General features: G+C 43.3%; 7 protein-coding genes and 2 long non-coding RNA genes across 21 annotated transcripts; 7 read left to right on the top strand and 2 right to left on the bottom strand.

Moving 5' to 3' along the window:
- The first annotated feature begins 38 nt into the window (after positions 1–38).
- On the top strand, positions 39–3,012 carry LOC116427865 (odorant receptor 4-like). 4 transcript variants are annotated; one of them, XM_076368667.1, is made up of 5 exons: positions 41–1,138; positions 1,835–1,934; positions 2,050–2,160; positions 2,279–2,452; positions 2,746–3,012. In XM_076368667.1, the coding sequence occupies exons 1-5, from the start codon at positions 327–329 to the stop codon at positions 2,794–2,796; spliced, it is 1,248 nt and encodes a 415-aa protein (XP_076224782.1). In that variant the 5' UTR covers positions 41–326; the 3' UTR covers positions 2,797–3,012. The 4 variants fall into 4 exon arrangements, with proteins under 4 accessions (XP_076224780.1, XP_076224782.1, XP_076224781.1 ...); XM_031978677.2 differs by having other exon boundaries at positions 43–1,138; positions 2,297–2,452; XM_076368665.1 differs by lacking the exon at positions 2,746–3,012 and having other exon boundaries at positions 39–1,138; positions 2,279–2,717.
- LOC143174640 (uncharacterized) lies at positions 876–3,931 on the bottom strand. Of its 3 annotated transcripts, XR_012998854.1 has the most exons (6): positions 3,793–3,931; positions 3,529–3,709; positions 3,246–3,440; positions 2,112–2,187; positions 1,696–1,859; positions 1,080–1,197 (listed from the first exon to the last, which is right to left on the bottom strand). It is a non-coding gene; the product is annotated as an uncharacterized LOC143174640 (long non-coding RNA). The 3 variants fall into 3 exon arrangements; XR_012998853.1 differs by lacking the exons at positions 1,080–1,197; positions 1,696–1,859 and adding an exon at positions 876–1,015 and having other exon boundaries at positions 3,275–3,440; XR_012998855.1 differs by lacking the exon at positions 1,696–1,859 and having other exon boundaries at positions 1,059–1,197; positions 3,275–3,440.
- On the top strand, positions 3,515–6,252 carry LOC116427995 (uncharacterized). 3 transcript variants are annotated; one of them, XM_031979013.2, is made up of 5 exons: positions 3,515–4,697; positions 5,240–5,339; positions 5,571–5,681; positions 5,891–6,046; positions 6,114–6,252. In XM_031979013.2, exons 1-5 carry the CDS (start codon positions 3,886–3,888, stop codon positions 6,162–6,164), a joined length of 1,230 nt encoding a protein of 409 aa, XP_031834873.2. In that variant the 5' UTR covers positions 3,515–3,885; the 3' UTR covers positions 6,165–6,252. The 3 variants fall into 3 exon arrangements, with proteins under 3 accessions (XP_031834873.2, XP_076224800.1, XP_076224801.1); XM_076368685.1 differs by lacking the exon at positions 6,114–6,252 and having other exon boundaries at positions 3,515–4,671; positions 5,891–6,019; XM_076368686.1 differs by lacking the exon at positions 6,114–6,252 and having other exon boundaries at positions 3,515–4,671; positions 5,571–5,896.
- On the bottom strand, positions 4,373–13,360 carry LOC143174639 (uncharacterized). 2 transcript variants are annotated; one of them, XR_012998851.1, is made up of 5 exons: positions 13,239–13,360; positions 12,687–12,948; positions 8,989–9,151; positions 5,918–6,055; positions 4,373–4,574 (listed from the first exon to the last, which is right to left on the bottom strand). It is a non-coding gene; the product is annotated as an uncharacterized LOC143174639 (long non-coding RNA). The 2 variants fall into 2 exon arrangements; XR_012998852.1 differs by lacking the exon at positions 4,373–4,574 and adding an exon at positions 5,673–5,772.
- Or26 (odorant receptor 26) lies at positions 7,094–9,393 on the top strand. Of its 2 annotated transcripts, none has more exons than XM_031979014.2 (5): positions 7,094–7,911; positions 8,428–8,527; positions 8,737–8,838; positions 8,940–9,095; positions 9,186–9,393. In XM_031979014.2, the coding sequence occupies exons 1-5, from the start codon at positions 7,109–7,111 to the stop codon at positions 9,237–9,239; spliced, it is 1,215 nt and encodes a 404-aa protein (XP_031834874.1). In that variant the 5' UTR covers positions 7,094–7,108; the 3' UTR covers positions 9,240–9,393. The 2 variants fall into 2 exon arrangements, with proteins under 2 accessions (XP_031834874.1, XP_076224779.1); XM_076368664.1 differs by having other exon boundaries at positions 8,945–9,095; positions 9,186–9,318.
- On the top strand, positions 9,881–12,693 carry LOC116427997 (uncharacterized). The gene is made up of 5 exons (XM_031979015.2): positions 9,881–10,778; positions 11,066–11,165; positions 11,559–11,669; positions 11,726–11,881; positions 11,948–12,693. The coding sequence occupies exons 1-5, from the start codon at positions 9,970–9,972 to the stop codon at positions 11,996–11,998; spliced, it is 1,227 nt and encodes a 408-aa protein (XP_031834875.2). The 5' UTR covers positions 9,881–9,969; the 3' UTR covers positions 11,999–12,693.
- On the top strand, positions 12,761–16,310 carry LOC116427998 (uncharacterized). The gene is made up of 6 exons (XM_031979016.2): positions 12,761–12,892; positions 12,983–14,560; positions 14,896–14,995; positions 15,382–15,492; positions 15,549–15,704; positions 15,771–16,310. The coding sequence occupies exons 2-6, from the start codon at positions 13,752–13,754 to the stop codon at positions 15,819–15,821; spliced, it is 1,227 nt and encodes a 408-aa protein (XP_031834876.1). The 5' UTR covers positions 12,761–12,892; positions 12,983–13,751; the 3' UTR covers positions 15,822–16,310.
- Positions 16,311–16,663: 353 nt separating this feature from the next.
- On the top strand, positions 16,664–19,699 carry LOC116428000 (odorant receptor 4-like). Of its 2 annotated transcripts, XM_031979017.2 has the most exons (6): positions 16,664–17,102; positions 17,567–18,027; positions 18,324–18,423; positions 19,153–19,263; positions 19,330–19,485; positions 19,565–19,699. In XM_031979017.2, the coding sequence occupies exons 1-6, from the start codon at positions 16,767–16,769 to the stop codon at positions 19,613–19,615; spliced, it is 1,215 nt and encodes a 404-aa protein (XP_031834877.1). In that variant the 5' UTR covers positions 16,664–16,766; the 3' UTR covers positions 19,616–19,699. The 2 variants fall into 2 exon arrangements, with proteins under 2 accessions (XP_031834877.1, XP_076224802.1); XM_076368687.1 differs by lacking the exon at positions 19,565–19,699 and having other exon boundaries at positions 19,330–19,548.
- A 1,076-nt stretch (positions 19,700–20,775) lies between these two features.
- LOC116428001 (odorant receptor 10-like) lies at positions 20,776–22,929 on the top strand. 3 transcript variants are annotated; one of them, XM_031979018.2, is made up of 5 exons: positions 20,776–21,600; positions 21,855–21,954; positions 22,185–22,295; positions 22,583–22,738; positions 22,806–22,920. In XM_031979018.2, the coding sequence occupies exons 1-5, from the start codon at positions 20,789–20,791 to the stop codon at positions 22,857–22,859; spliced, it is 1,233 nt and encodes a 410-aa protein (XP_031834878.2). In that variant the 5' UTR covers positions 20,776–20,788; the 3' UTR covers positions 22,860–22,920. The 3 variants fall into 3 exon arrangements, with proteins under 3 accessions (XP_031834878.2, XP_076224768.1, XP_076224767.1); XM_076368653.1 differs by lacking the exon at positions 21,855–21,954 and having other exon boundaries at positions 22,177–22,295; positions 22,806–22,929; XM_076368652.1 differs by having other exon boundaries at positions 22,583–22,891.
- The last annotated feature ends 818 nt before the right edge of the window (positions 22,930–23,747 follow it).

Below are 23,747 nucleotides of genomic sequence, written 5' to 3'. Positions count from 1 at the left end.
TTATAATCTGTGACCACTAAACCACAAAAAAAAAGTACGTACCCATATTCAATGATGATTGCCGGGATTTGCTGCCCACCGGTAGTGACAATCGATTCATCGGGCGATCGCAATTCCCTCGACCCTCCTCGCCATGCATAAATCAACAAAATGGGCATGCAAGAGGAAAGGGTCGACTGTTTCACGAACAGATTTCTTTTCTCACGATGTTGCGTGTTCAACCCCTTCCATCGGGGATCAAAAAACAGGCGCAAGCGCAACATTGCGCGGAGCGGAACCGGCGTCATCCCGTCTTTTAGTCTCAACAGGACGTCCGAGCTGAAACAATGACGAAACCGAGGATCATCTCCAGAAGCTCCTTGCAAAAAGAGAACGAGTATCGGAGGAACATTAACCTGAGCATCCAACTGAACCGCTGGACCCTGAAAGCGATGAGGGTCTGGCCATGCTCGAGCGAAGTCTCGAGACTCGAGAAATACTTCGACGCGCTGATGCACGTCGTTTATTACTTTCTGATTAGCTGCTTGTTCGTGCCGTCCTTCCTGTACATGTTGCTCGACGTGCACAACACTCCCGGCAAGCTGAAGGTGTTCGGCCCGCTGAGCTTCTGCGTGATGGCGTACCTCAAGTATTTCTCGCTGGCGATCCACGCGGACGAGATCCGCGAATGCTTCGAGCGCATCGAATGGGACTGGAAGAATAAGAGATACTCCAAGGACACGGACATCATGGTGGCCGACGCCATCTTCGGCAGGAGATTAGTGAAGATCTGTATATTCTTCATGTACAGCGGTTTCGCGTTCTATTACATCACCCTGCCGATCAACAGGGGCAAGGTCACCGTGGGGAACGTCACCTTCATCCCGATGGTGTTCCCCGTGTCGAATCTGTTCCCAGACGTCCGTCACAGCCCTGTCAATGAAATATTCTTCGGGATCCAGTTCATGGGAGGAATCGTGATCCATGGAGTAGCGGCCACCGCTTGCAGCCTGGCCGCAGCGTTCGCGGTGCACGCCTGCGGACAGGTGAAAGTCCTGATCGGCTGGATGGATAATTTGCTAGAGGGCCGCGCGGATATGAGCTCGTCGGTGGACGACAGGATCTCGAGCATCGTTAGTCAACACGTCCGTGTACTGAAGTGTGTAAGAGACACCTTGTAGATGGTAAATACGCGGATTGTAGTGGAGCTAGACACGCCTGGGAAACGTAATGCGGAGGTTTTATTTGGAAGTTGCTTGATATTGGTTTTATTACTAATTTGGGAAACGGAATTACGACGGAACATGGGGTTTTTTAACAATAGCACTACCGGATGCCTCAAAATGAGCCATTCCGGATTTCATTTTTTACAGTTCTTCAGATAACAGATGCTTCTTTGAAAAAGTACTAGAGGAACTGATTTATGCAAACTGAATTGCAAAGTGAAGTCTCAGTAATTACGCTGTTGAGGTTTCTGCAGAACAATTTCAAAAAGGCAATTTAGCTCGGTAGTTCTAGTGTTAATGAACACTGCGAAAAACACTTTGGATATTTTATATATTTTCTTGAGTAATACGCGTTCTTTGGAATTTTGTACTTTGAGATATTCTATGAATGCATGTGATAAATGCATGTCCTGATTATCGTGTTTGAAATTTGTTTACTCGCTACTTGAAATTGTATAGGTTTCAAAGAAACTGGGGGTACGAGATTTACCTGTTTTTAGATTCACGAAGTGCGATGAGGACTGACGATAGATTTTTCTAGTTCAATTTGCCTGATCGATGCATGAAGTTTTAATGTTGTTTTGCATTGCAGTACGGGAAGTCGGAATCTACTGTCTTTACGATTATAGGTTCTTATCGGTCACGGAGGAAGCTCTGCAATCGATATCTTTTGTAGAATTCACAGGATGCACCTTGAATCTATGTCTCCTGGGATATCACGTTATAAAGGTACGCGGTTTTGCGTCGAAACACGCGCATACCTTATATAATAATATTTATACATTATTAACAGATTTATAGATCATAGAACATAACCAGCAACAAAGAAATTTCATTTTTTTAGGAATGGGACCCGAATGATATCACTGAATCTCTGACGTTCTTCATACTGCTTATATCTCTCACCTTCAACATCTTCATATTTTGTTACATAGGAGAACTTGTCGCTAAATATGTAAGCCTCGAAACCACGTGCACGTCGCTGTATAAACACAGAGAACACAAACATGTTAGACATTCGCATCATAAAAGAATAAAGGTTACATGACGCTGGACTGAATGAAGCGAAACAGAAAACTTTGTTGTTGCAGTGCAGTAAGATCGGCGAAGTTGCGTACATGATTGATTGGTACAAACTACAGGGTAGCAGAAAGCGTTCCGTCGTTCTGATGATCGCGATGGCTAATACCGAGACGAGACTCACGGCGGGTAATATGGTTGAACTGTCTCTAAGCACATTCGGTGACGTACGTATTGAACACATCACTGCAATTATTAAACTGACAGATCTTTATGAAAATTCGAATTGTTTACTCCATGCCTGATTAGAAAAATAGAATTAATATGGAAATTGATTCTACTCGATAAATTCGCATTAGAAAAAGCAATTCACTTTAGATGTTCCATATATTTATCGTATCGCGTGCATTGAATGCCATTTCGTATTTTCAAGTTTATCGTAAATGCATACAGATCTACAGTTTGACAACTACATTATCTAGCGATGCAAGGAATAAACATGAATCTTCCAATCAAACAGGTGGTCAAAACGGCTGTCGGATTTTTGAACATGTTGCTAGCGGTATCATAAGTTTTCTGAAGTATTTATCGTAAATACAGCTCTGTTACTCAAGTCCCGAGACGTGACTTGTATGGTGATGCACTTTGTAATGTATATTGTACAAAAACATTATTTCGTTACCTTACTGCGAGACGTGAATTTAACTAATGTATTGGTATTCATATTAATATATGACGATTAATGTTTCTTGGACGAGCTCCTTTAATAAAGAAGCTTCTATTTTCATTTCGATTCCAAATTCTTAATCGCAAGCAGGAATCTTTAACACTAGATTTCCGAAGCCCAATTTGGTGGGTATTGAATTTTTTTAAACATTACTCCGTAATAATTTAAGTCGACTTTGATTGGTGCAATTAAGCGAACACACATTATAATTCTCCGTCCTTGAAACTCTACTTTCCACGACCTGAACAAACATGCAGTCTAGAAGCGATAGTATAAATTGTAGAAAAACGTACGTGAATCTAGCGTTAATTGTAAAACTTACAATTACAAATGTCCCCACGTTGCGGCACTGGTTCCAAAATAGCTGCCAAGTTGATCCTTCCCTTTTTCTCCTTCTAATAAAACTCTGACGTCATTTTCGAATAACTCTTGAATCATAACTCATATTACATCTTCAAACTTATGTACTCAACCGTTGCGAAGTCATCCTGCAACACAAGTTACACATTTCAATTAAAGTCTCGCGTCCGAACTCCTCTCAGTAGGGTAAGCGAACCCCCAACCTGCAAAACGTACCATCACTAATCCTCCCACGCTTGAATTTCGTCGCGTCACGCGATTCAAACTGTAAAACCGCAAAGGGACTGCTCCGCCATTCACCGGTGCCTCGAATCGTCTGACGCCGATAATCAATTCGTCGAAGCACGCCAGCCATCATCCGCTTGCCCTCGCTTATAATGCATAAACCGACCCTCCCCTGCGAATGGAGAGCAAGAAGGGTTAAGGCTGTCCGCGGAGGAACAGTTTCCCCGCAACACTGTTGCGCGTTCTGTCCCCTACCAGCCGGGATCAGGAAACGCAGGCGCAGCATCGTCTCTCACAATGTCGGCAGCCGCGTGCGCTTAGTATGAAGCGGACATTCGAGGAAAAACGATGTCGAAGCGGAAGACGATCGCCGGAAGCTGTCAGGACGACGGCTACCAGGAGTACGTGAACCTGAGCATCGAATGGAACCGGTGGATCCTGAAGCCGATGGGCGTCTGGCCGCGTTCGAGCAACATGTCGAGGCTCAGGCGATGTTTCACGCGAATGACGAACGCTCTCTGCTACTCCCTGATCACCTTCCTGTTCGTACCCTGCGGCCTCTACGTGTTCCTCGAGGTGGAGGACATCTACGACAAGCTGAAGCTGTTCGGTCCGCTGATATTCTGCGTGATGGCGTTCATGAAGTACTCCTCGCTGATAGTCCACGAGAACGAGATCCGCGAGTGCATGAGGCTGATCGAGTGGGACTGGAGGAACGCCAGGCACCGCGAGGACAGGAGGATCATGGTGGCCAACGCGACTTTCGGACGGCGTCTGGTGAAAATCTGCGCGTTCTTCATGTTCAGCGGCTTCGTGTTCTACTACATCGCGGTGCCTATCAGTGTCGGGAGGATCGCGCACGCGGGAACCAACAGGACGTTCCTTCCTTTGATGTTCCCCTTCCCGAAGCTGATCGCTAACACGCACGTCAGCCCCGCGAACGAGATCATCGTGTCGATACAGTTCGTCGCGGGCATGGTGCTGCACGTGGTCGCCGTGGGCAGCTGCAGCCTGGCTGCCGTCTTCGCCGCTCATCTCTGCGGCCAGATGGAAATACTGATATGCTGGCTGGGACACTTGGTGGACGGTCGCGACGACATGAGCAGCACCATGAACGGCAGGGTCGCGAGCATCGTGAGTCAACACGTTCGAATACTGAAGTATGTAAACGAACGCGAGCCGGCCGGGGTAATGAGTTCTGTTTCAGACGCGACAGTAAGCTGATTCCTATTGGATGAAATTTTTGTAATCCCTTTACGCGTCTACTACTTCAACGATTGGGAGCGTATTAACTCTTTCGGATGAATGTATCGGTACTGAGGTTTCAGGTCTAGAATGTAAAGTTGCAAAGTAATGTAATTATTCGGGTAATCAGTCTGCTTTCTTGTAGCGTTTAAGGGTTCGGTGTAGAATTTGGCTTTTGATTTTGGATACTTTGAGAAATGTTCGTCTGCGACGGGTTAATACGCTTTTCGATCCCAGTGCCGACCGGAAGCCAGTTAATTGATTTTTCGGTTTCCAAAGCTCATTCAGTGGTAGCCGGTTGAAATTGTATTGTTTTGAAATGAAAGAATACAGAATGACATTACGGGTATTTATTGTACTTCATTTTGAAGTTGTAGAAAATGGAACGGATACTTCAATGTCGCAGGAATACTGTGCGCATGTTAGTTAAGTTTGACTTCTGTATTCACGATTACAGATTCCTAACTCTCGTGGAAAGGACAATAACTCAAATATCTCTCGTGGAATTTTTTGGGTCCACACTGGACGTGTGCCTGCTTGGATATTACGTTATTGTGGTATGAATATGACGTTCAAGCGTAACGACCGGGATCTGTACAAGGTGTATCCAAAATTTTCATGTTAAAACGCATCGAAATTGTTAATATCTCTATTAATTGTCAACGAGAAAATAAAATCAATTTTCGTATGAATTACCTTTTCTTCGTTTACACCTCGATTTCGGATATATTCTATATACATCCGGTACATCAGCGTACACGTTTAACTTCGTGATTCTTCTATTACAGGAATGGACGTCGAAGGAAATGACGGCTACCGTGACGTACATGGTGCTACTCATATCTCTCACGTTCAATATTTTCATATTCTGTTACATAGGCGAGCTGGTCGCTGAACAAGTAAGACTTCACACGTGTCTTTGTACTTAAACGTTCGACTCGTTCCAACAAAACGATGTTCCTTCTATTAACCGCCTGAACATGAAGTGATCTACACATTGTTCGGAGCAGACACTTCATAAGGAAACTTTGTTCTTCGATGTTCCAATGTGTAAAGTAACGCGACGCGAGATTGATACGAATGAAACCAACGAATAACGTTATAACAGTGCAGAAAAGTTGGCGTGATGTCTTACATGATTGATTGGTATCGATTGCCAGAGAACGATAAGCTCAGTTTGGTCCTGATAATGGCGATGTCGAACTCCTCCATGAAACTTACTGCCGGAAGCCTCGTTCAATTATCACTGACCACGTTCAGCGACGTAAGTATCCTATAAAAAGGTATAAAAAGTGAATGTGAGGATTAAAGAGCACACGTTGGACTAACAGGTTGTTAAAACGTCAGTTGCATTCCTGAATATGCTGCGAACATTGGCTTGAGAAGCGTGAATAATGCAGCCGAAACACCTGTTGCGCCATATTGCTCCAGGAAGTGAATTATATGATGGCATACCGTCATTTGTTGGTAGTTCCACCGGAGAGATGCCTCGAAACTCGAAGGAGTTATTCCTTATTCAATTATGAAATATTTAAGAATCTTTGTGAGTAGAAAATGAAATATTTATTTTGAATATATCGAAAAATGTTTATCATCTTAGACAAGTTTCCTGCGAAATCCCTTGTCCAAGGAAATTGTTCTGTAGTTCCTTACGGCGATGATAATTATTTCCTAGCGTTCTTAAGTCAAATAACAAATTTAATTCTTAAGGTATTCGAGTGATTAAAATTTGGACGTTATTTCTACTGGACGATGCAAATTTCCGAAGTATTGTCTTCTTTCGACGTAGTATCTTACAATTGGCTCACAAATTCATTTGCAACAACTTGAAACATAATCTACCATATACTTCGATCCTACAACTTCAAGATATTCAAACCAATCCCTTATTTCACCTCGAAATACGTGACCATGCTTTTCGCAATTGCCGAGCATTAAGTAAAGTAGTTTCATAACAGAAACCATCGTTCCACGTCAACTCCAACACTCCAGAAGCAATAATTCGAAAAACTCCACCGGTTCACAAAGTTGCCCAAAGTATTTCGCACAAAATTCAGGACCTAAGTCCAATATATCCGTCGTAGCGCACTGTACGATCGCAACTGGCGTCGTCATATGTCCCTCGCGCAGCGTTCGATCCACCTCCCCTAGCGGTACCGATTGATGAGTGGCAATAATTATATCTTTAACGAATCACGATACGGTGGGTAGCTGGAAGTAAAGAAAAAAACAAAAACATAACGCATGCGCCAGCCATTGCGGTTGGGGTGGTCGGCGAGCGTGCAACTTCATCGATCACTCAACAACCAACCACCCCGTGACGACCATGGCGAACGTGCGTCGCGAGGAGTCGGTTAGCAACGTCCATCACGCTAAGGACTACAACTATACGGTGGAGGTGAACCGTTGGTTCCTGAAGCCAATTGGAGTCTGGCCGAATGGGGACGAGGCAACTAGAATCGAGAGATCGTTCTCTAAGCTGTTGAATGTCACGTGCCACTTGCTGATCACTTTCACCTTCGGTCCGTGCTTATTGTACATCATGTTCGAAGACGTCAGTTTGTACGCCAAGATGCAGGCGATAGGTCCCATGAGTCACTGGCTGATGGGCGAGCTGAATTACTGCAGCCTGTCCATGAAGACCACCGAGATCCTCCAATGCATGAGTTACGTCAAGATGGACTGGAAGACGGTCACGCGATCGAAGGACCGGCAGCTGATGCTGAAGAACGCGAGAGTCGGCCGCATGATCGCCCTTGTCGCCGCACTGTGCATGAACGTAGGCATCGTCTCCTACAACCTCGTCACGGGCTTCCAGAAAACCGTGTTCATCGAAGGGAACCAGACCTACCAAATGCTCCGGCTGCCCTGTCCGTTCTATACCAAGCTGATCGACGTCAGGCACAGCCCCATGAACGAGATCGTCTACACCATACAAATACTGTCCTCCTTCATGGTCAACTTCGTCACTGTCGGAGCTTGCGGATTGGCCGCAGTCCTTGCTACGCACGCCTGCGGCCAACTGAGCGTCGTCAGGTCGCAACTGGAGAGCCTGGTGGAGCAGGACCATGGGACCACCGCGCACAAGAAGCTGGCGGCCATCGTGGAACGGCATAGTCGAGCGTTGAAGTATTGCATTACTTTGTTTGAGGTTTGAGGAATGTTTGTGAGTTACGGGAATGGATTTTTGAGCGATGGGAAATTTGGAGGATAGGCTGTGCTGGGTTGAATTAGTATCGGTTACTTCAAAGCATTTGTTCTGAAGTGAGATTTTCTTGTTATACCATTGTGTTTGGGTTTGGTTTGTAAAAGGTGGATTAGCTAATTGGAGTTAAGTTGTTCGAATAAACGGTAAGAATTATATATTGAGAGAAATTTGTAGTGTAACGAGTAGTTTGCTTGCTTCGCTGTCGAAATATGAACGTTATTTGGAGCTTTTTTAATTCATTTACGTTGAAATAAATACTATAGAACTTACTGTTGGGCGGCGAAGTCGAAGCCGCCATTTTTACGCGTGACCGTGCAAGATGGCGCTGAACGTTTCCCGCTTCGCGGACATATTAGTCTGAGCCGAACGTGTTTAGCTATTGCACACTGATGGTATGTAAGCAAATTTATGTTCATTGATGAAAATATTCATTTCAGTTTTGTGTCGTATATAGAGAACATTATGCATCTTATATGTCTCGTTGAGTTAACGGGGTGCACGTTGAACATGTGTATGCTTGAATACTATATGCTCACGGTACGTTCAATGTTTGGCAATATGAATACAATGAAATTGTTTGTTGCAAGATATTTTTGAAAATGAAATTTTAGCACTTGCTTTAGTTTTCTATGGTTTAAAATACTTACATATAAAATTGCACAAATATTAAAATATCGAGCAATTGTATAGCGTTTTCGCTAAAAGTTTCGATTATTTCTTTGTCTAAATGTACATTGACTTCACAGGAAAACTCGAAACAAACCTTAGCTACGTACACCATTGTTTACGCGTCTATGGTTTGTAACATTTTCATCTTTTGTTACATTGGCGAGAAGCTGACGGAACAGGTAAAAGATTGTTGATACGAAAGAGCCGAATATTTAATCTTTGCAAGTGAATGGAAACCATTTTGCCATTCGAAAAAATTTCATTCTGTCTTTTCGTGCAGTGCAGACAGGTGGGAGAGAAGGCATATATGACAGACTGGTATCGTTTACCTTACAAAACTGCCAACGGATTAGTTTTGGTGATCCTAAGGTCCGGATTGGTAACCAGACTCACCGCCGGAAAGTTGTTGCCGATGACAATTACAACGTTCGGCGACGTGAGTACGATAACAGCCATGGGAATCCGCTGTTTTTCAACTTTCAATCTGAAACACTAACATTTTCATCATTCTCGCGTTGTTTTGCAGGTGTACAAAACGTCTTTCGTGTACTTCAATATGCTTCGCACAGTTGCAATATAACTTGCGTTGTTCCAGAAAAGACATGGCATACATGCGTCTGTAAGTTCTTAATACACTACGACTAAGTGAGTATCCAGGATACTTTTAAAAATTTCTGTTGGTAGGACAATATCATGTGATCTTAATAAAACGTAATATTTAGCCTCTTCTTAATCTTGTGTAACGACAAATATGTCCAGATGTCAAATTTAAGCTCACTTACCCTCTACACAGATGTTAGAAAAATAAAATACGAGGACACTGCCAGCAGCTCGGTGTAGTTGTTCAAATTCCCAAAAGCGATCTATCGGTGTGCATTCGTCAAAAGGCCACTACATCCGAATGCGCGTCCAATATATCATCACACGAATGCACAGAGTCCCACAGTTTACCGATCAAAATACAAATGCCCAAACATCTCTCACCAAATCTTCGAACATCTTACAGTTTCAATTGCTCTCATGTGACCACATCACCGGTTAGCAAATTACCATCCTTATAAATCTCAGCCTAGCCATCAGGCGATCGCCCTACACCACACAACGTAAACGCGCTGCAAGCAGAGACCCGTTCACCGTCGCAACAAATTACACTCTGCAAACTGATCGATCAGCCGAAGAGGCAGAGCTTGATTCGCCGGATTCGCGCAAGCGTTCTCAGTTCGCTTTTGCAACCGGCGCACACCGACCACTCGTCCCGCCGCAGACCTTTGTAACTTTAGTAGCATCTGCGACTTCGATCAGCGACCACGATGGTCGGGAAATCGGTGTCGGCCGAGGCGATAAGGAGAGGTGTCAACCTGGGCGACTACAGTCTGCAGTTCTGCCGGTGGTTCATGCTGCCGATCGGCGCTTGGCCGGCGACCGCGGAGACTAGTAAACGCGAGCGTTTCTTCTCGATCGCGTTGGTCGTCCTGTGTCTCAGTCTGGTAGGGTTCACGGTGTTCTGCGGCTTTCTGAACCTCATGCTGTCGGACGACGACATACGGCGCAAGCTGAAGATGTTCGGCCCGTGCGTCCACTGGACCGCGGGCGGTTGCAACTTGACGTTGCTGTTGTTGCGCGGCAAGGACATCCAGATCTGCATCGACCACATAAGAACGGATTGGCGCATCGTGACCAGGGTCAAGGACCAGGAGATAATGCTGAGGAACGCTAAAATTGGCAGGTTCATCTCGGTCACCTGTGGTGTTTGGCTGCAGTTCGGTGTCCTTGGCTTCTGCGTTGTCACCTCTATGGACCCCATACCCGTGCAGGTTGGCAACGAGACCAGACTCGTTCATCCCATGCCTTGCGGCGCTTACAAGAAAATACTGAACGTCGACGAAAGCCCGACCAACGAGATCGTGCTCGCTTCGCAGTTCTTTTCTGGCGCGATCGTCAACACCGTTGCTGTAGCCGCGTACAGCGTTGCTGCGGTATTTGCAGCACACGCGTGCGGCCAGTTAGATGTTCTCATGACGTGGATCAACGAGTTCGTGAATAAAACGGAAACGACACGGAAGGTGGTGGATTACTCTGAGATCGGGATAATCGTGGAGCATCATCTACGTGTTCTGAGGTAATTTTCTTTCTTATTTTACAGGTTTCGTTTCGCGTTTGATAGATATCTTGGATTGGGAATGTGCAAATAACTTTTGATTAAGAATGTTGATCAGCTTTGATCTATGAAATATTTTCTGTATAATATCTATATTAATATGCTTTGAATTAGTCTATATCGTTGATGAACGTGTATTATGGCTGGTATAACAGTATTTTATTTACCGAACTAATATTTCTGCTACAAAATTGTATAACCTTTCTAACTATCGAATTGTGGAAATTTCATACCGATGTTAATTACAGCTTCATATCGCGTATCGAAGACATAATGCAAAGGATATGTTTTATGATATTGGGCGCGTGCACAACGGACATATGCATGCTTTGCTATTACATTCTAACGGTACGCCAATGACGCTGGGAAACGCTTACATATTAAACGCACGGTGTTCTTCATCTCACAAGCAGAATTTCATGTTTCCACTGTGGGTATCGATAATGAAACCATATCAAATTAATTCCATTGCGAATACAGTGTTCATAATATTTTCAAATTTTCTCGGTACAAAAGTGTTCCTTAATAATCTTAGGTACTGCCATTAATTCGATACTGATGATTTTTAATTTCATTTGTAAACATGGCTACAATCTCCCCAGAGCATTGCGATTGTACCGAGGAAAGGAAAACTGTTTAAAATAATTAAACAGTTTTTAAATCGGTTTATAATACATTGGTCACCATAATGGCGGCGTTCGACTGTACCGACAAATATGCAGAAAATGTATGTACTTTTAGGAATGGCCCGACCGCAATTTTCAAAAGTTGTCCATATATACCGTTATTCTAGTGGCTTTTACGTTCAATGTATTCATAATGTGTTACATCGGCGAAATACTATCGGAACAGGTAAGCGAATTCGATCACGTTTAATACGAAGGCTTCATCGAATTGATCCTCAACAGTGCTTGAAAGTTGGGGAAGTGGTGTACATGACTAACTGGTATCACTTACCCGACAAAACAGTTCTCGATCTGATACTGATCATTAAAAGGTCGAGCGTGACGATCAAACTTACCGCCGGGAAGATTATCTACACGTCCATTTCCACGTTCGGCAGTGTAAGTACCGATTTATCGCCAACGGAAATAGAAATCCCCCGATTCTACTTAAACTTTTCGTTTCAGGTGATGAAAACTGCATTCGCTTACGTGAACTTTCTACGGAGGACAGCGTGATGTGAATAACGTTCGAGCAACACTCACACTATCTATAAATTTGTAGCTTTTTGCCAGGATTTGTATGATTTATTTCAAATAGCAGGATTCGAGAGCAGTACGGTATTCCTTTCGTGCTATCACATCACTTGTTGCACATAATACACACACAGAAAGCTGCCAGGGCAATTTGCGATTATTTCATTGGTTTTATATTTGCACGACCTATACGAAGAGGGATTCTAATGAATGAACGATAAATTACGTTACACGAGAGTGAGCAGCGTGATTTCAAGCCGGGTATGATGCACGATATATATATAGTGTACGATATATTATAGTACTTCTAAGTTTCGTCGTTACTTTTTATAAATATTCTATGTTTGCAATAAATAACCGATCAATTTATATTGACCGTGACTTCAGACACCCATAAATTCACGTACTCGTGTACTAGCAGGTATGAACTGATATTCTGTACATGAAATACGAAATTTGGATGGTTTGCAAACATCAAGAACTTCCGAATTTAAATATGCCATGCGCGTTCATTAATCTATAATAATTACCGCAGAACGAGTGTAATTAAATGGGTTTTAACAAACACGAAATTATAGTGCCTCAAAGAAAATATCACATTTCCTTATAAACATTGGAAGCTTTGAAGAATTTCATAACCATAAATATCTCTCAACTTTTACACACTTACGATGATTTCCCCCGTAAGAAACGCACCAACGATTCTTCTCTTTCTGGGCCGCATGGCGTTTGTCATCCAGTGATCAGCAACTCAATAAATCCCTCTTCAGCCAATAACTCAATCCTAAGGGCGAACGCGACAATTGCACCGAAGACACCAAGCGCAGAGCCGTAGTCTGCCAATTATTACCAATGACAATTACACCGTTCGGCCACGTGAGTACTATAACAGTCATGGGAATCCGTTGTTTTTCAAATGTAAATCTGAAACACTATTATTTTCATCATTCTCTCGATGTTTTCCAGGTGTACAAAACGTCTTTCGTGTACTTCAATATGCTTCGCACAGTTGCAATATAACTTGCATTGTTCCAGAAAAGACATGGCATACATGCATTTGTAAGTTCTTAATACACTACGACTAAGTGAGTATCCAGGATACTTTTAAAAATTTCTGTTGGTAGGACAATATCATGTGATCTTAATAAAACGTAATATTTAGCCTCCTTTTAATCTTGTGTAACGACAAATATATGCAGATGTCAAATTTAAGCTCACTTACCCTCTATACAGATGTTAGAAAAGTAAAACACAAGGACACTGCCAGCAGCACATTCAAAAAAACGATCTTCAGATGTATATTCGTTAAAAGGCCAGTTCGTTCAAATACGCGTCCAATGTAACATCACACGAATCCACAGAGTCCCACAGTTTACCGATCAAAATACAAATACCCAAACATCTCTCACCAAATCTTCAAACATCTTACAGTTTCAATTGCTCTCATGTGGCCACATCACCGGTTAGCAAATTACCATCCTTATAAATCTCAGCCTAGCCATCAGGCGATCGCCCTACACCACACAACGTAAACGCGCTGCAAGCAGAGACCCGTTCACCCTCGCAACAAATTACACTCTGCAAAGTGATCGATCAACCGAAGAGGCAGAGCTTGATTCGTCGGATTCGCGCAAGCGTTCTCAGTTCGCATTTGCAACCGGCGCACACCGACCATTCGTCCCGCCGCCGACCTGTGCAACTTTAGTAGCATCTCCGACATCGGTCAGCAACCACGATGGTCGGGAAATCGGTGTCGGCCGAGGCGATAAGGAGAGGTGTCAACTTAAGCGACTACAGTCTGCAGTTCTGTCGGTGGTTCCTGCTGCCGATCGGCGCTTGGCCGGCGTCCGCGGCGGCCAGCAAACGCGAGCGTTTTTACTCGCTCCTGTTGGTCGTCCTGTCTTTCAGTCTGGTAGGGTTCACGGTGTTCTGCAGCCTGCTGAACATGATGCTGTCGGACGACAGCATACGACTCAAGCTGAAGACGTTCGGCCCGTTCGTCCACTGGACCGTGGGCGGTTGCAACTTGATGTTGCTGTTGTCGCGCGGCAAGGACATCCAGCTCTGCATCGACCACATGAGAACGGACTGGCGCACTGTGAACAGGGTCAAGGACCAGGAGATCATGCTGAGGAACGCCAAAATTGGCAGGTTCATCTCGGTTACCTGTGCTGTCTGGCTGCAGGGCGGTGTCCTTGGCTTCTGCGCTGTCACCGCTCTGAGCACCGTGGCCGTGCAGGTCGGCAACGAGACCAGACTCGTTCATCCCATGCCCTGTTCCGTTTACAAGAAAATGCTCAACGTCGACGAAAGCCCCACCAACGAGATCGTGCTCGTCTCGCAGTTCCTTTCCGGCGCTGTGGTTAACACCGTTTCTGTAGGGGTGTACAGCATGGCCGCGGTGTTCGCAGCACACGCGTGCGGTCAGTTGGATGTTATCATGACGTGGATCGCGGAGTTTGTGAATAAAACGGAAAAGATACGGAAGGTGGTGCGTTACTCCGAGATCGGGATAATCGTGAAGCATCATCTACGTACTCTGAGGTAAGTTCCTTCTGAGATTGAACGTTTGTATCTGGAGCAGAAAGTTGCGAACGAAGGATTGAATTGTTGAAACAGCTCTTGTGTTCAATATTTAAGAGTTTCATGTATGAACCATCTTCCGCTGCTGAATATCTTAGGAAATTCGTTATTTGCAATGGGTTAATGAGCTTCGATCTATGAAATATATTCTTTATAATAACCATGTTAATACGCTTTATATTAATTTATATCGTCGATGAAAGTGTATTATGGCCGATACAAGAGTGTTTTATTTATCGAACTGATATTCGAATTTGTCTTTACTTGTGAACATTTTATGCTGATGTTAATTACAGCTTCATATCGCATATCGAAGAGATAATGCAATGGATATGTTTTATGATATTGGCCGCGTGCACAACGGACATATGCATGCTTTGCTATTACATTCTTACGGTACGCCAATGACGCTGGGAAACGCTTACATACTAAACGCACGGTGTACTTCATCTCACAAGCAGAATTTCATGTTTCCACTGTGGGTATCGATAATGAAACCATATCAAATCAATTCCATTGCGAATACAGTGTTCATAATATTTTCAAATTTTCTCGGTACAAAAGTTTTCCTTGATAATCTCATGTACTGCCATTAATTCGGTAGTGATGATTTTTAATTTCAATTGTAAACATGGCTATAATCTCCCCAGATTCTTGCAATTGTACCGAGGAAAGGAAAACTGTTTAAAATGAATAAACAGTTTCCAAATCATTTAATAATACACTGGTCACCATAATGGCGACTGTATCGACAAATATGCAGAATATGTTTGTACTTTTAGGAATGGACCGAACACAATATTCAAAATTTGTCCACATATATCGTTATTCTACTGGCTTATACATTCAATGTATTCGTAATGTGCTATATCGGTGATATACTGTCGGAACAGGTAAGCGAATCCGATCACGCTTAAGGCGTCGGCTTCATCGAATTGATTCTCAACAGTGCTTGAAAGTCGGGGAAGTGGTGTACATGACTAACTGGTATTACTTACCTGACAAAACAGTTCTCGATCTGATACTGATCATTAAAAGGTCGAGCGTGACGATCAAAATTACCGCCGGGAAGATTATTGAAATGTCCATTTCCACGTTCGGCAGTGTAAGTACCGATTTATCGCCAACGGAAATAGAATTCCCTCGATTCTACTAAAACTTTTCGTTTCAGGTGATGAAAACTGCATTCGCTTATGTGAACTTTCTGCGGCAGACCACGTGATGTGAATAACGCTCGAGCAACACTCATAGTACCTATAAATTTGTAGACATTCTGCTAGAACTTATGCGATTCCTTTCAAATTCGGGAGAAGTAACACACATAATACACGCACAGAAAGCTGCCAGTGCAATTTCCAATTATTTCATTGGTTTTATATTTGCACGACCTAAACAAAGAGAAATTGTACTTTTTATAAATATTCTACGTTTGCAATAAATGATCGATCAAATTATATTGACCGTTACTTCAGGCAGCCAGAAATTCACTCATACACTAGCACGTATGAACTGATTCAGTACTGAAATTTTACTAATTATTTCATAGAAACATAGTAAAATTCAGTACATGAAACACGAAATTTCAAGCGTTTGCAAACATTAAGAACTTTCGCGCTTAAGTATGCCATGTGCGTTCATTAATCTACAATAACGACCGTAAATCGAGTGCAATTAAACAGGTTTTAACAAACACGAGGTTAAAGTGCCTCAAAGAAAACACATTTCCTTACAAACACAAGAAGCTTTGAAATATCTCATAACCACAAATATCTCCCAACTTCACGCACTTACGATTCACGCGTACGAGACGCACCAATGATTCAATTCTTCCGCATGATCTTCGTCAACCAGTGATCAGCAACTCAACGAATCCCTTCTGAACCAGTAACCAGTAACTCAGCACATCCCTCTTTAGCCAATAACTCAACTCGAATGTCGAACGCGACGAATGCACCGAAGTCACCAGTCAGCCAAGCGCACAGCCGCAGTCTGCCAAACATGTTAGCACCGTCCGCTGCAACAAGTTGCACTGACTACGCGAATCGATCGGCGAACAGCCGCGGCGGTTCCCGAAATCACCGCGCAAGCGTTGAGCTACACGGTTCATCGACTCGTCAGTTTTTTAAAACACGCGACTCAGTTGCTGGCTGGTCTTTGATGAGCGACCATGACGTTCGAGAAAACCACGATCGAGTTGGACAATCCGAGCGATTACAGTCTACAGTTGAACAGATGGTACCTGAAACCGATCGGTGCCTGGCCGGCGTCGTCGTCTAGCTCCAGGCTCGAGCATATCGTGTCGATAGTGTTGATCGTGATCAGTTACTTCGCCATATCTTTCACCGTGATCCCGTGCATAATGCACATTGTCCTCGAGGACGAGGACACTCAGAAGAAGCTGAGAGGGCTGGGACCGCTGAGCCATTGGCTGGTCGGCGGTATCAATTACACGACGCTGCTGGTGCGCAGCAAGCAGATACGCCGCTGCGTGGAACACCTGCAGGTCAACTCGTAGATTAACCCTTTGTTTCATGATTTCTTTCACAACCGTGCTTAATCGCACTACTTTGTCGTTAACACTTTGTGTCTACGTTTACTTTAAATGTCGGAGATCGATAATGGACGAGTAATATTCCATTTAACATGTTCTTTGCTACTCTCGTGTTTAGTGCGCGTCGCGACGCTCGTGTTTAACTCGCTGGTTTCCATGATTTCTTTCTATAGTCGCAGAACGCAATTTGACACATGATATTTTAGAAACAACAATTTCGAAACATGAAAGTTTCGAAAAGTTGACGAAACGTTCGTGATTTTTCTTAGTGTATCTACTTCATCAGTTGCAGCGGAAACGAAAGTTTAATCAGTATTATCCATTAGTTTCCTTCAGACATGTTTCATTACTAAATATCCCATCTTTCTCCCTGGGACCAACGTCGGAGGGTTAATCTACAAGTTCACCACCCGCAGGTCGACTGGCAGATCGTGTCTAGGGTGAAGTATCAAGAGATGATGCTGAAGAACGCGAGGCTCGGCCGATACGTGTGCATCTTCTGCGCAGCGTTCATGCAGGGCGGCGTGCTCGGCTACTGTTTGGTCACCGCGCTGTCCACGGAGCTCGTGGAGTCCGAGAATGGGACCAGGGTCGTGCACATATTGCCCTGCGTGTTCTACAAGAAGGTACTGAACACAGACACCAGCCCCACGAACGAGCTCGTGCTCGCGTCGCAATTTCTGTCTGGGTTTATCGTCAACTCCAGCGCCGTCGGAGCGTTCAGCCTGGCCGCGGTCTTCGCGGCGCACGCTTACGGCCAGCTGGACATCGTAATGATAAACATCACCGAGTTGGTGAATAGGTACGAAGAGAGAAACACCAGGATCTACGTCAGCGAGATTAGAATGGCCGTGGCGAGCCACATGAGGGCTCTAAGGTAATGGGTTCGTTCTTGTAATCGAGATCATCGTGTCCGTTACCATTTACTTGTTTTATAGTGTTCTTTCTCTTTCTCACTTTTGAGCCACAAGCTGGCTCGACTAATGCGAGATTTCTATGGTACGCGCATCTCATTTCATCGCACTTCGTTTCACTTGCGTTCTTTGTCGCGCGATTTAGGTCGAAAGAGGCGAACAGTAAAGTATCGACTGCGCGCGGTAGAGAGGGATTTTGTCAGATCGATTTGATTTGAATAAACAGGTGATCTTGCAGATGATATTTTATTAATTGCAGTCTCATATCGTATATCGACGACATGATGAGCCGGATATGTTTCTCGGAATTGTTCCACTGTACCATCGGTGTATGCTTCCTTGGATATTATATACTTACGGTACGCGAATGATATTACAAGCACACGAAATAGATGATAATTAACGTTTTTGCCAGGCGAATCTGTTAACGTGCCCGCGATCTAGATTCCTAGCGAAATGTACGTACATCATTTTAGGTACGTAATCATTGAACATTTGTTACCTCGTACAGATTATAAGAATTTGAATAATGTTGATATTTGTATTAATATATTACAGTCTTTAGTATGGAAGATGAATTTTTATGTTATTTTCATTTTTAAGAAGTAGCGTCGAAGAATAATATCTTAATGGGATAATCTCTAACCAAAAACCGATATGGCGGTGAACGTTTTGTCTAATTACAGCTATAACATGACTTTCAGGTTTAAACAGAATCGAAATATTTATGAAAAGAACGGTTTATATACATTTATTTCATAACTTCTCTAGATATATACATAACTGTCGTACTTACTCGAGGCGTCGAGCGTCACTACCTTACCACGCATTGAAATCACCGACGCGAAGTTCGCGCGGATCACGTTCGCGACTGATTACGAAAGTCTACTATTTAAATCCCTTTGTTTCACACACGGAGGAACCGTGTTAGAACCAAAGCTGCATTTTTCATTAATTTTACATGTATAACAACACGAGAGAAATCTACAAAGAATTATCTTAGAAGAAGCTATTCATAACTGTATCGTATCGACAACTTGTGTATTCTCTGTCGACTGCTTGAAAAGATGAGAGTGTTGTTCTTTTAGGAATGGAGCGATCACGATTTTCAAAATCTGGCCACCTACTTCATGATACTGTGTTCGATGACGTTCAACATATTCGTACTCTGTTATATCGGTGAAATACTGACGGAACAGGTAACGAAGGCACGCTCTGGCGCAATCGAGTAAGACCAAGAGATTCACCGAGTGCATTCCCAACAGTGCAAGAAAGTCGGCGAGACGGTGTACATGACAGACTGGCATTGCTTACCTTATAAATACAGCCACGACCTGTTAATGATCATCTCGAGGTCGACCGTGATGATGAAAATCACCGCCGGCAAAATGGTTCACATGTCCATTTACACGTTCGGCCAAGTGAGTATCTCTGAATTGAACTTCGCGTCGGAATCGAACGGCGGCGATCACTGTTCTCGATGAATCCGTATCGTTTCAGGTAATGAAATCTTCCTTCGCGTACTTGAATTTGTTGCGGCAAACCACGTAACACGCGAACTCGCGTTAAATCGTTGTTGGTACCACGTGTGCAGACTTCCGGATAAATTTACGTAGATCCTGAAATAGAATTACCAATGTATCGCTGTACTAATGTACTAATGTACCGATATACCGATGTACCTACTAATGTACTAATGTACTAATATGCCGGTGTACATTAGTTGGTACTAATATACCATATACATTAACAGGTGCTATTGTACCAACGTACTAATGTAGTTCCACGTGGAATACATTCTTTAAAGCATTATACACGAACATGCTGTTTTACTTTATTCTTGCATGGAGGTAAGTAAGTTCTGTTTACAAATCTTCTCAACAGATTTCATATGGTTGTGAATTTTGACAATTCTAAATCTACAATATTCAAATGCTATGTCATCCAACTATGCGAATACCCTTGGATATGCGTTTTAGAGAGGGACAGAGAGAGTTGTAACGAAGAGAATATATCTCTAATAATTAGTTTATTCTGTAATAAAATGCACTCCGTAAAACTACCAGGGGATTTCTTCGTAGATAATCAGAACAAAAATTCCTACAATACCTATTACGTATAATTACGTAATTGTCAAACCACAGAATCGCAATATTTTTTATCCTACAAAAACAAGGGAAGATAGGTAAAATTATACTAACACGTAAACAGAATTTCCTCTGTCTGATTTTCTAAAGCCCTCCAATAGAGACCCCAAAAGAGAACAAGAATATTTCGAAATTAGCACAAAATGGCACGCAAAAAAATTCTTTTCCACTTCACAAAATGAATATCATCCGAACCAGAACATTCACGCAATCCATTCTTTTCCTACCTACCTTCTATACCTCGAGCTCTTCACAAACGAATGAACAGGTCCCAAGAGCCCGACCCGCGTTTACCCTATCCAGTTCCAGCGATACGATTCTACTCGATGTCCCCTCTCACGCGATCGCGAAAAAAATACAACCGACGAACAGAAAAAAATACAAGTTCTCGGAATTGCGATTAAAGTTTCAAAGGCACGACCTTTGCATCGAGCATCGCGCGGTGGCAAACTTTAATTCATCATGCCACAATGATCGAGGGTCAAAGTGGTGAGCACATGCGCGACCCCGACGGTTCGTCAATCAATGTAACGCATTATTCAGGGTTCGTCTGTCAGTTGTGCGTGCAACCAGCGCAATGATTGCACCAGCGGACATGACTGAGCTGGAGGAGATCGATTGGATGTACAGCGTCCAGATAAACCGTTGGCTGATGAGGCCGATCGGTGTCTGGCCGATTTCTTTATGCCTCGGCATCGTGGAGAAACTCAGCACGGTGACGCTGGCTTTAATCAGTACCTTTCTAATAGGATTTCTCCTCGTCCCGTGCGCGCTGTGCACCATCCTCGATAAAACCGGCGACCTGGACGCTAAGATCAAGATGATCGGCCCGCTCAGCTTCTGCGTGATGGCCGCCGTCAAGTACTACATCCTCGTGTCTCGCAGCGGCAAGATCAGCAGCTGCATATGGACCATCAGGTCCGACTGGGCGCAATGCGCCGCGGGGATAATGAACGAGAGCAAAGAGATCATGATCGAGAGCGCGAAGTTCGGCAGATCGCTGGCTGTGTTCTGCGCCGCGTTCATGTACTCCGGGGGGTTTTTCTATACCACCGTGATGCCATTAGCTTCTAAGAGGACGGAGATCATCGACAACGAGACGGTTAGGTCCCAAGCTTTCCCGATCTACCGCGGCCTCCTCGATCCTAGGACCAGCCCGTCGTTCGAGATCGTGCAACTGATGCAGTGCTTGGCTGGGTTCGTCATATACTCCGTCACCGTCGGCGCCTGCAGTCTGGCTGCGGTGTTCGTCACCCACGCCTGCGGCCAGTTCAAGATCCTGACGGCGAAGCTCGACCGATTCGTGAACAACTCGCTGGAGAAGGTTAACGCGAAGATCAGGGAGGAAAGTTTAGGGGATATCGTTGAGCATCATTTGAAGATACTACGGTAAATTTTGGAATTCTTTTTGCTAACGTGGAAATGATGATGTTGGGATGTCTGGGGTTGCTCGTTGAGTTCGCGGTTGCCGCCGTGAGATTATTGTGGCAGCGTTGATGCTCTGGTGGAAGATTGAAGGGTGCTTTGTGGGATGGAGTAGAGATGATTGTGGTTAATGGGTATACACGCGAAGCTGGTGCGATCGTTTGAATAAGCTGATTTCCTCCGTGCAGCGCAGACAGACAAACTTGAGGAATTTTTAGTTTTATACAGCAGGTTGAAGAACTTCTGAACGAGGTGTGCTTCGTGGAACTCATTGGATGCACGCTGAACATATGCTTCTTAGGGTATTATTTGCTGACGGTGAGATTATGAGTTATGCTGAGAGTGGTACAATAAAGTGAGAAATTTTGAAAATGCTATCATAATTCATTGCTAAAACAGCAATATGTTTATACGTATATTTGTATATATTTCTGTGGATATTAATGTGTCTCGAATGAATGATCAAAATGTTCCACTTTACTGGAAACTCCTTCGCCACTAACATTACGTTCAATCGTATTAACCTTGAAACTACGTCAGTCTTCTAGGAATGGGAGCAAAGCGATGCTATCGGGACACTGACCTATTGCACGTTATTAATATCGTTTACATTCAATATTTTTATACTGTGCTACATCGGCGAAATTCTCTCCGAAGAGGTATATGCTTCAGTGTAGTAGCAGTTAACACTGGAACTACCGTAGTTAAAATGATCGGTTTTCATATTTCTATTCTGTAATTTCTGAAAGCATAAAAGAGTTAAATGCCTAAGGCCGTTCTCAAAGTTAATAATTTTTAAACGGTTTAAGGAATGTCAGTGAAAATGAAAAAATATGTATCCTTACAATTTTTATCAGAATTACGAAGTAATTGTATCGAATGTTCGGTAGTTCCAGTGTTAATCTCGCCTGAGGTGGTACATGAAATATCAATGTCTTTTTTTCAGTGCATAAAACTCGGCTTGGCAGCTTACATGATCGACTGGTACCGTTTACCTGGAAAGGACGCTCTCGGTTTGATACTGATATTCGCCATATCCAACAGTTCCATAAAATTGACTGCTGGAAAGCTCGCTGAGCTGTCGTTGGCCAGTTTTTGCAGCGTAAGTAGGCATCGCGTTATTCTACGGTTTCTTCTTCGTTCGTTGATTGAGGTTGAATACATTTCAGGTGCTAAAATCGGCTCTGGCTTACTTGAGCTTGCTTCGTACGCTCACTACATAAATAAATGTACCATTCGTTTAATCTGGAAATAAATATATTTTGAAGAATGGTTTTTCTGCAACAATCGAGGTTCAATTTAATAGATTATATAATATGTATATATATACCTGAACAAGTACAGGACAGGGAATAAGAATAGGCATTTGAAAAATTACTAGACATTAGTAGAATGTAAGTATACACATATTAAGAATTTTTGATAACGAGAAACTTATTGCCAAACACATATCGTGATTTTCCAAAAGTACAGAAATAAAATAGTAGCAGAATTGAATACTAATCTAAATACTAAGGCTATAATTACAAAAAGATTGAAAGCAAACGTGAAAAACAAGTGCTCACCACTATAACTCGCGTTCCAAGAAAAAGACAATAGTCCCGCCAACAGACTGTCAGACAGTTTCAAAAATGAATACCAGCATAGAACAGTACTTCAAAGAAGTTTTCGCCAACTCTTGCATTCAGGAAAAAAACAGTCTATAACCCGCCGTAAACTTTGTCTAACCCCTTGTCGCTGTAACATCCCCCGCTTGATCATTTAGTATTCTCAGAGCCTATAGACCGCGTGATTTTTAATTTATTCTGAACGGAGGGTCACAGGACTCTTGTTCATAAACTTCTATAAATTCTTCAGTTATCATCAACATTTACTAACAATAGTTCACGCCTTTCACCACTTCGTCAGAATTACATTCTTCCTATACAACTATACAAGCAAACAAAAAGGAAAAAGGAACCGAAAAATCTCTTCCATCTAATTAACAGCACTAACCCGTAATTTCTATTAATAAATTACCTCTTTCAGACACTCAAGCTTGATTAATCGTAGCAACAAACCAACCATTTACCCTTTTCTATTCGTCCTCTCGTCCCCGACTGTCTACAATA

The sequence above is a fragment of the Nomia melanderi genome, chromosome 6, assembly GCF_051020985.1.
Source record: "Nomia melanderi isolate GNS246 chromosome 6, iyNomMela1, whole genome shotgun sequence".
NCBI classification, from domain to species: Eukaryota; Metazoa; Arthropoda; class Insecta; order Hymenoptera; family Halictidae; genus Nomia; species Nomia melanderi.
Note: the sequence above shows the minus strand (reverse complement) of the source record. Positions and strands in the feature narration are given on the sequence as shown.

Bases quoted from the DNA above. Each gene is read 5' to 3' on its own strand.
- LOC116428001 (XM_076368652.1), top strand. From the start codon at position 20,789: ATGATTGCACCAGCGGACATGACTGAGCTGGAGGAGATCGATTGGATG. The intron at 21,601-21,854 runs GTAAATTTTGGA...AGGAATTTTTAG, and splicing joins CATCATTTGAAGATACTACG to TTTTATACAGCAGGTTGAAG. The intron at 21,955-22,184 runs GTGAGATTATGA...TCAGTCTTCTAG, and splicing joins TAGGGTATTATTTGCTGACG to GAATGGGAGCAAAGCGATGC.
- LOC116427865 (XM_076368665.1), top strand. From the start codon at position 327: ATGACGAAACCGAGGATCATCTCCAGAAGCTCCTTGCAAAAAGAGAAC. The intron at 1,935-2,049 runs GTACGCGGTTTT...TCATTTTTTTAG, and splicing joins TGGGATATCACGTTATAAAG to GAATGGGACCCGAATGATAT. The intron at 2,161-2,278 runs GTAAGCCTCGAA...GAAGCGAAACAG, and splicing joins GAGAACTTGTCGCTAAATAT to AAAACTTTGTTGTTGCAGTG.
- LOC116427995 (XM_031979013.2), top strand. From the start codon at position 3,886: ATGTCGAAGCGGAAGACGATCGCCGGAAGCTGTCAGGACGACGGCTAC. The intron at 4,698-5,239 runs GTATGTAAACGA...TCACGATTACAG, and splicing joins CAACACGTTCGAATACTGAA to ATTCCTAACTCTCGTGGAAA. The intron at 5,340-5,570 runs GTATGAATATGA...CTTCTATTACAG, and splicing joins TTGGATATTACGTTATTGTG to GAATGGACGTCGAAGGAAAT.
- LOC116428000 (XM_076368687.1), top strand. From the start codon at position 16,767: ATGACGTTCGAGAAAACCACGATCGAGTTGGACAATCCGAGCGATTAC. The intron at 17,103-17,566 runs GTCAACTCGTAG...CACCACCCGCAG, and splicing joins GCTGCGTGGAACACCTGCAG to GTCGACTGGCAGATCGTGTC. The intron at 18,028-18,323 runs GTAATGGGTTCG...TATTAATTGCAG, and splicing joins AGCCACATGAGGGCTCTAAG to TCTCATATCGTATATCGACG.
- LOC116427998 (XM_031979016.2), top strand. From the start codon at position 13,752: ATGGTCGGGAAATCGGTGTCGGCCGAGGCGATAAGGAGAGGTGTCAAC. The intron at 14,996-15,381 runs GTACGCCAATGA...TTGTACTTTTAG, and splicing joins TTTGCTATTACATTCTTACG to GAATGGACCGAACACAATAT. The intron at 15,705-15,770 runs GTAAGTACCGAT...TTTTCGTTTCAG, and splicing joins CCATTTCCACGTTCGGCAGT to GTGATGAAAACTGCATTCGC.
- LOC116427997 (XM_031979015.2), top strand. From the start codon at position 9,970: ATGGTCGGGAAATCGGTGTCGGCCGAGGCGATAAGGAGAGGTGTCAAC. The intron at 11,166-11,558 runs GTACGCCAATGA...ATGTACTTTTAG, and splicing joins TTTGCTATTACATTCTAACG to GAATGGCCCGACCGCAATTT. The intron at 11,670-11,725 runs GTAAGCGAATTC...GATCCTCAACAG, and splicing joins GCGAAATACTATCGGAACAG to TGCTTGAAAGTTGGGGAAGT.
- Or26 (XM_076368664.1), top strand. From the start codon at position 7,109: ATGGCGAACGTGCGTCGCGAGGAGTCGGTTAGCAACGTCCATCACGCT. The intron at 7,912-8,427 runs GTATTGCATTAC...TATTCATTTCAG, and splicing joins CGGCATAGTCGAGCGTTGAA to TTTTGTGTCGTATATAGAGA. The intron at 8,528-8,736 runs GTACGTTCAATG...TTGACTTCACAG, and splicing joins TTGAATACTATATGCTCACG to GAAAACTCGAAACAAACCTT.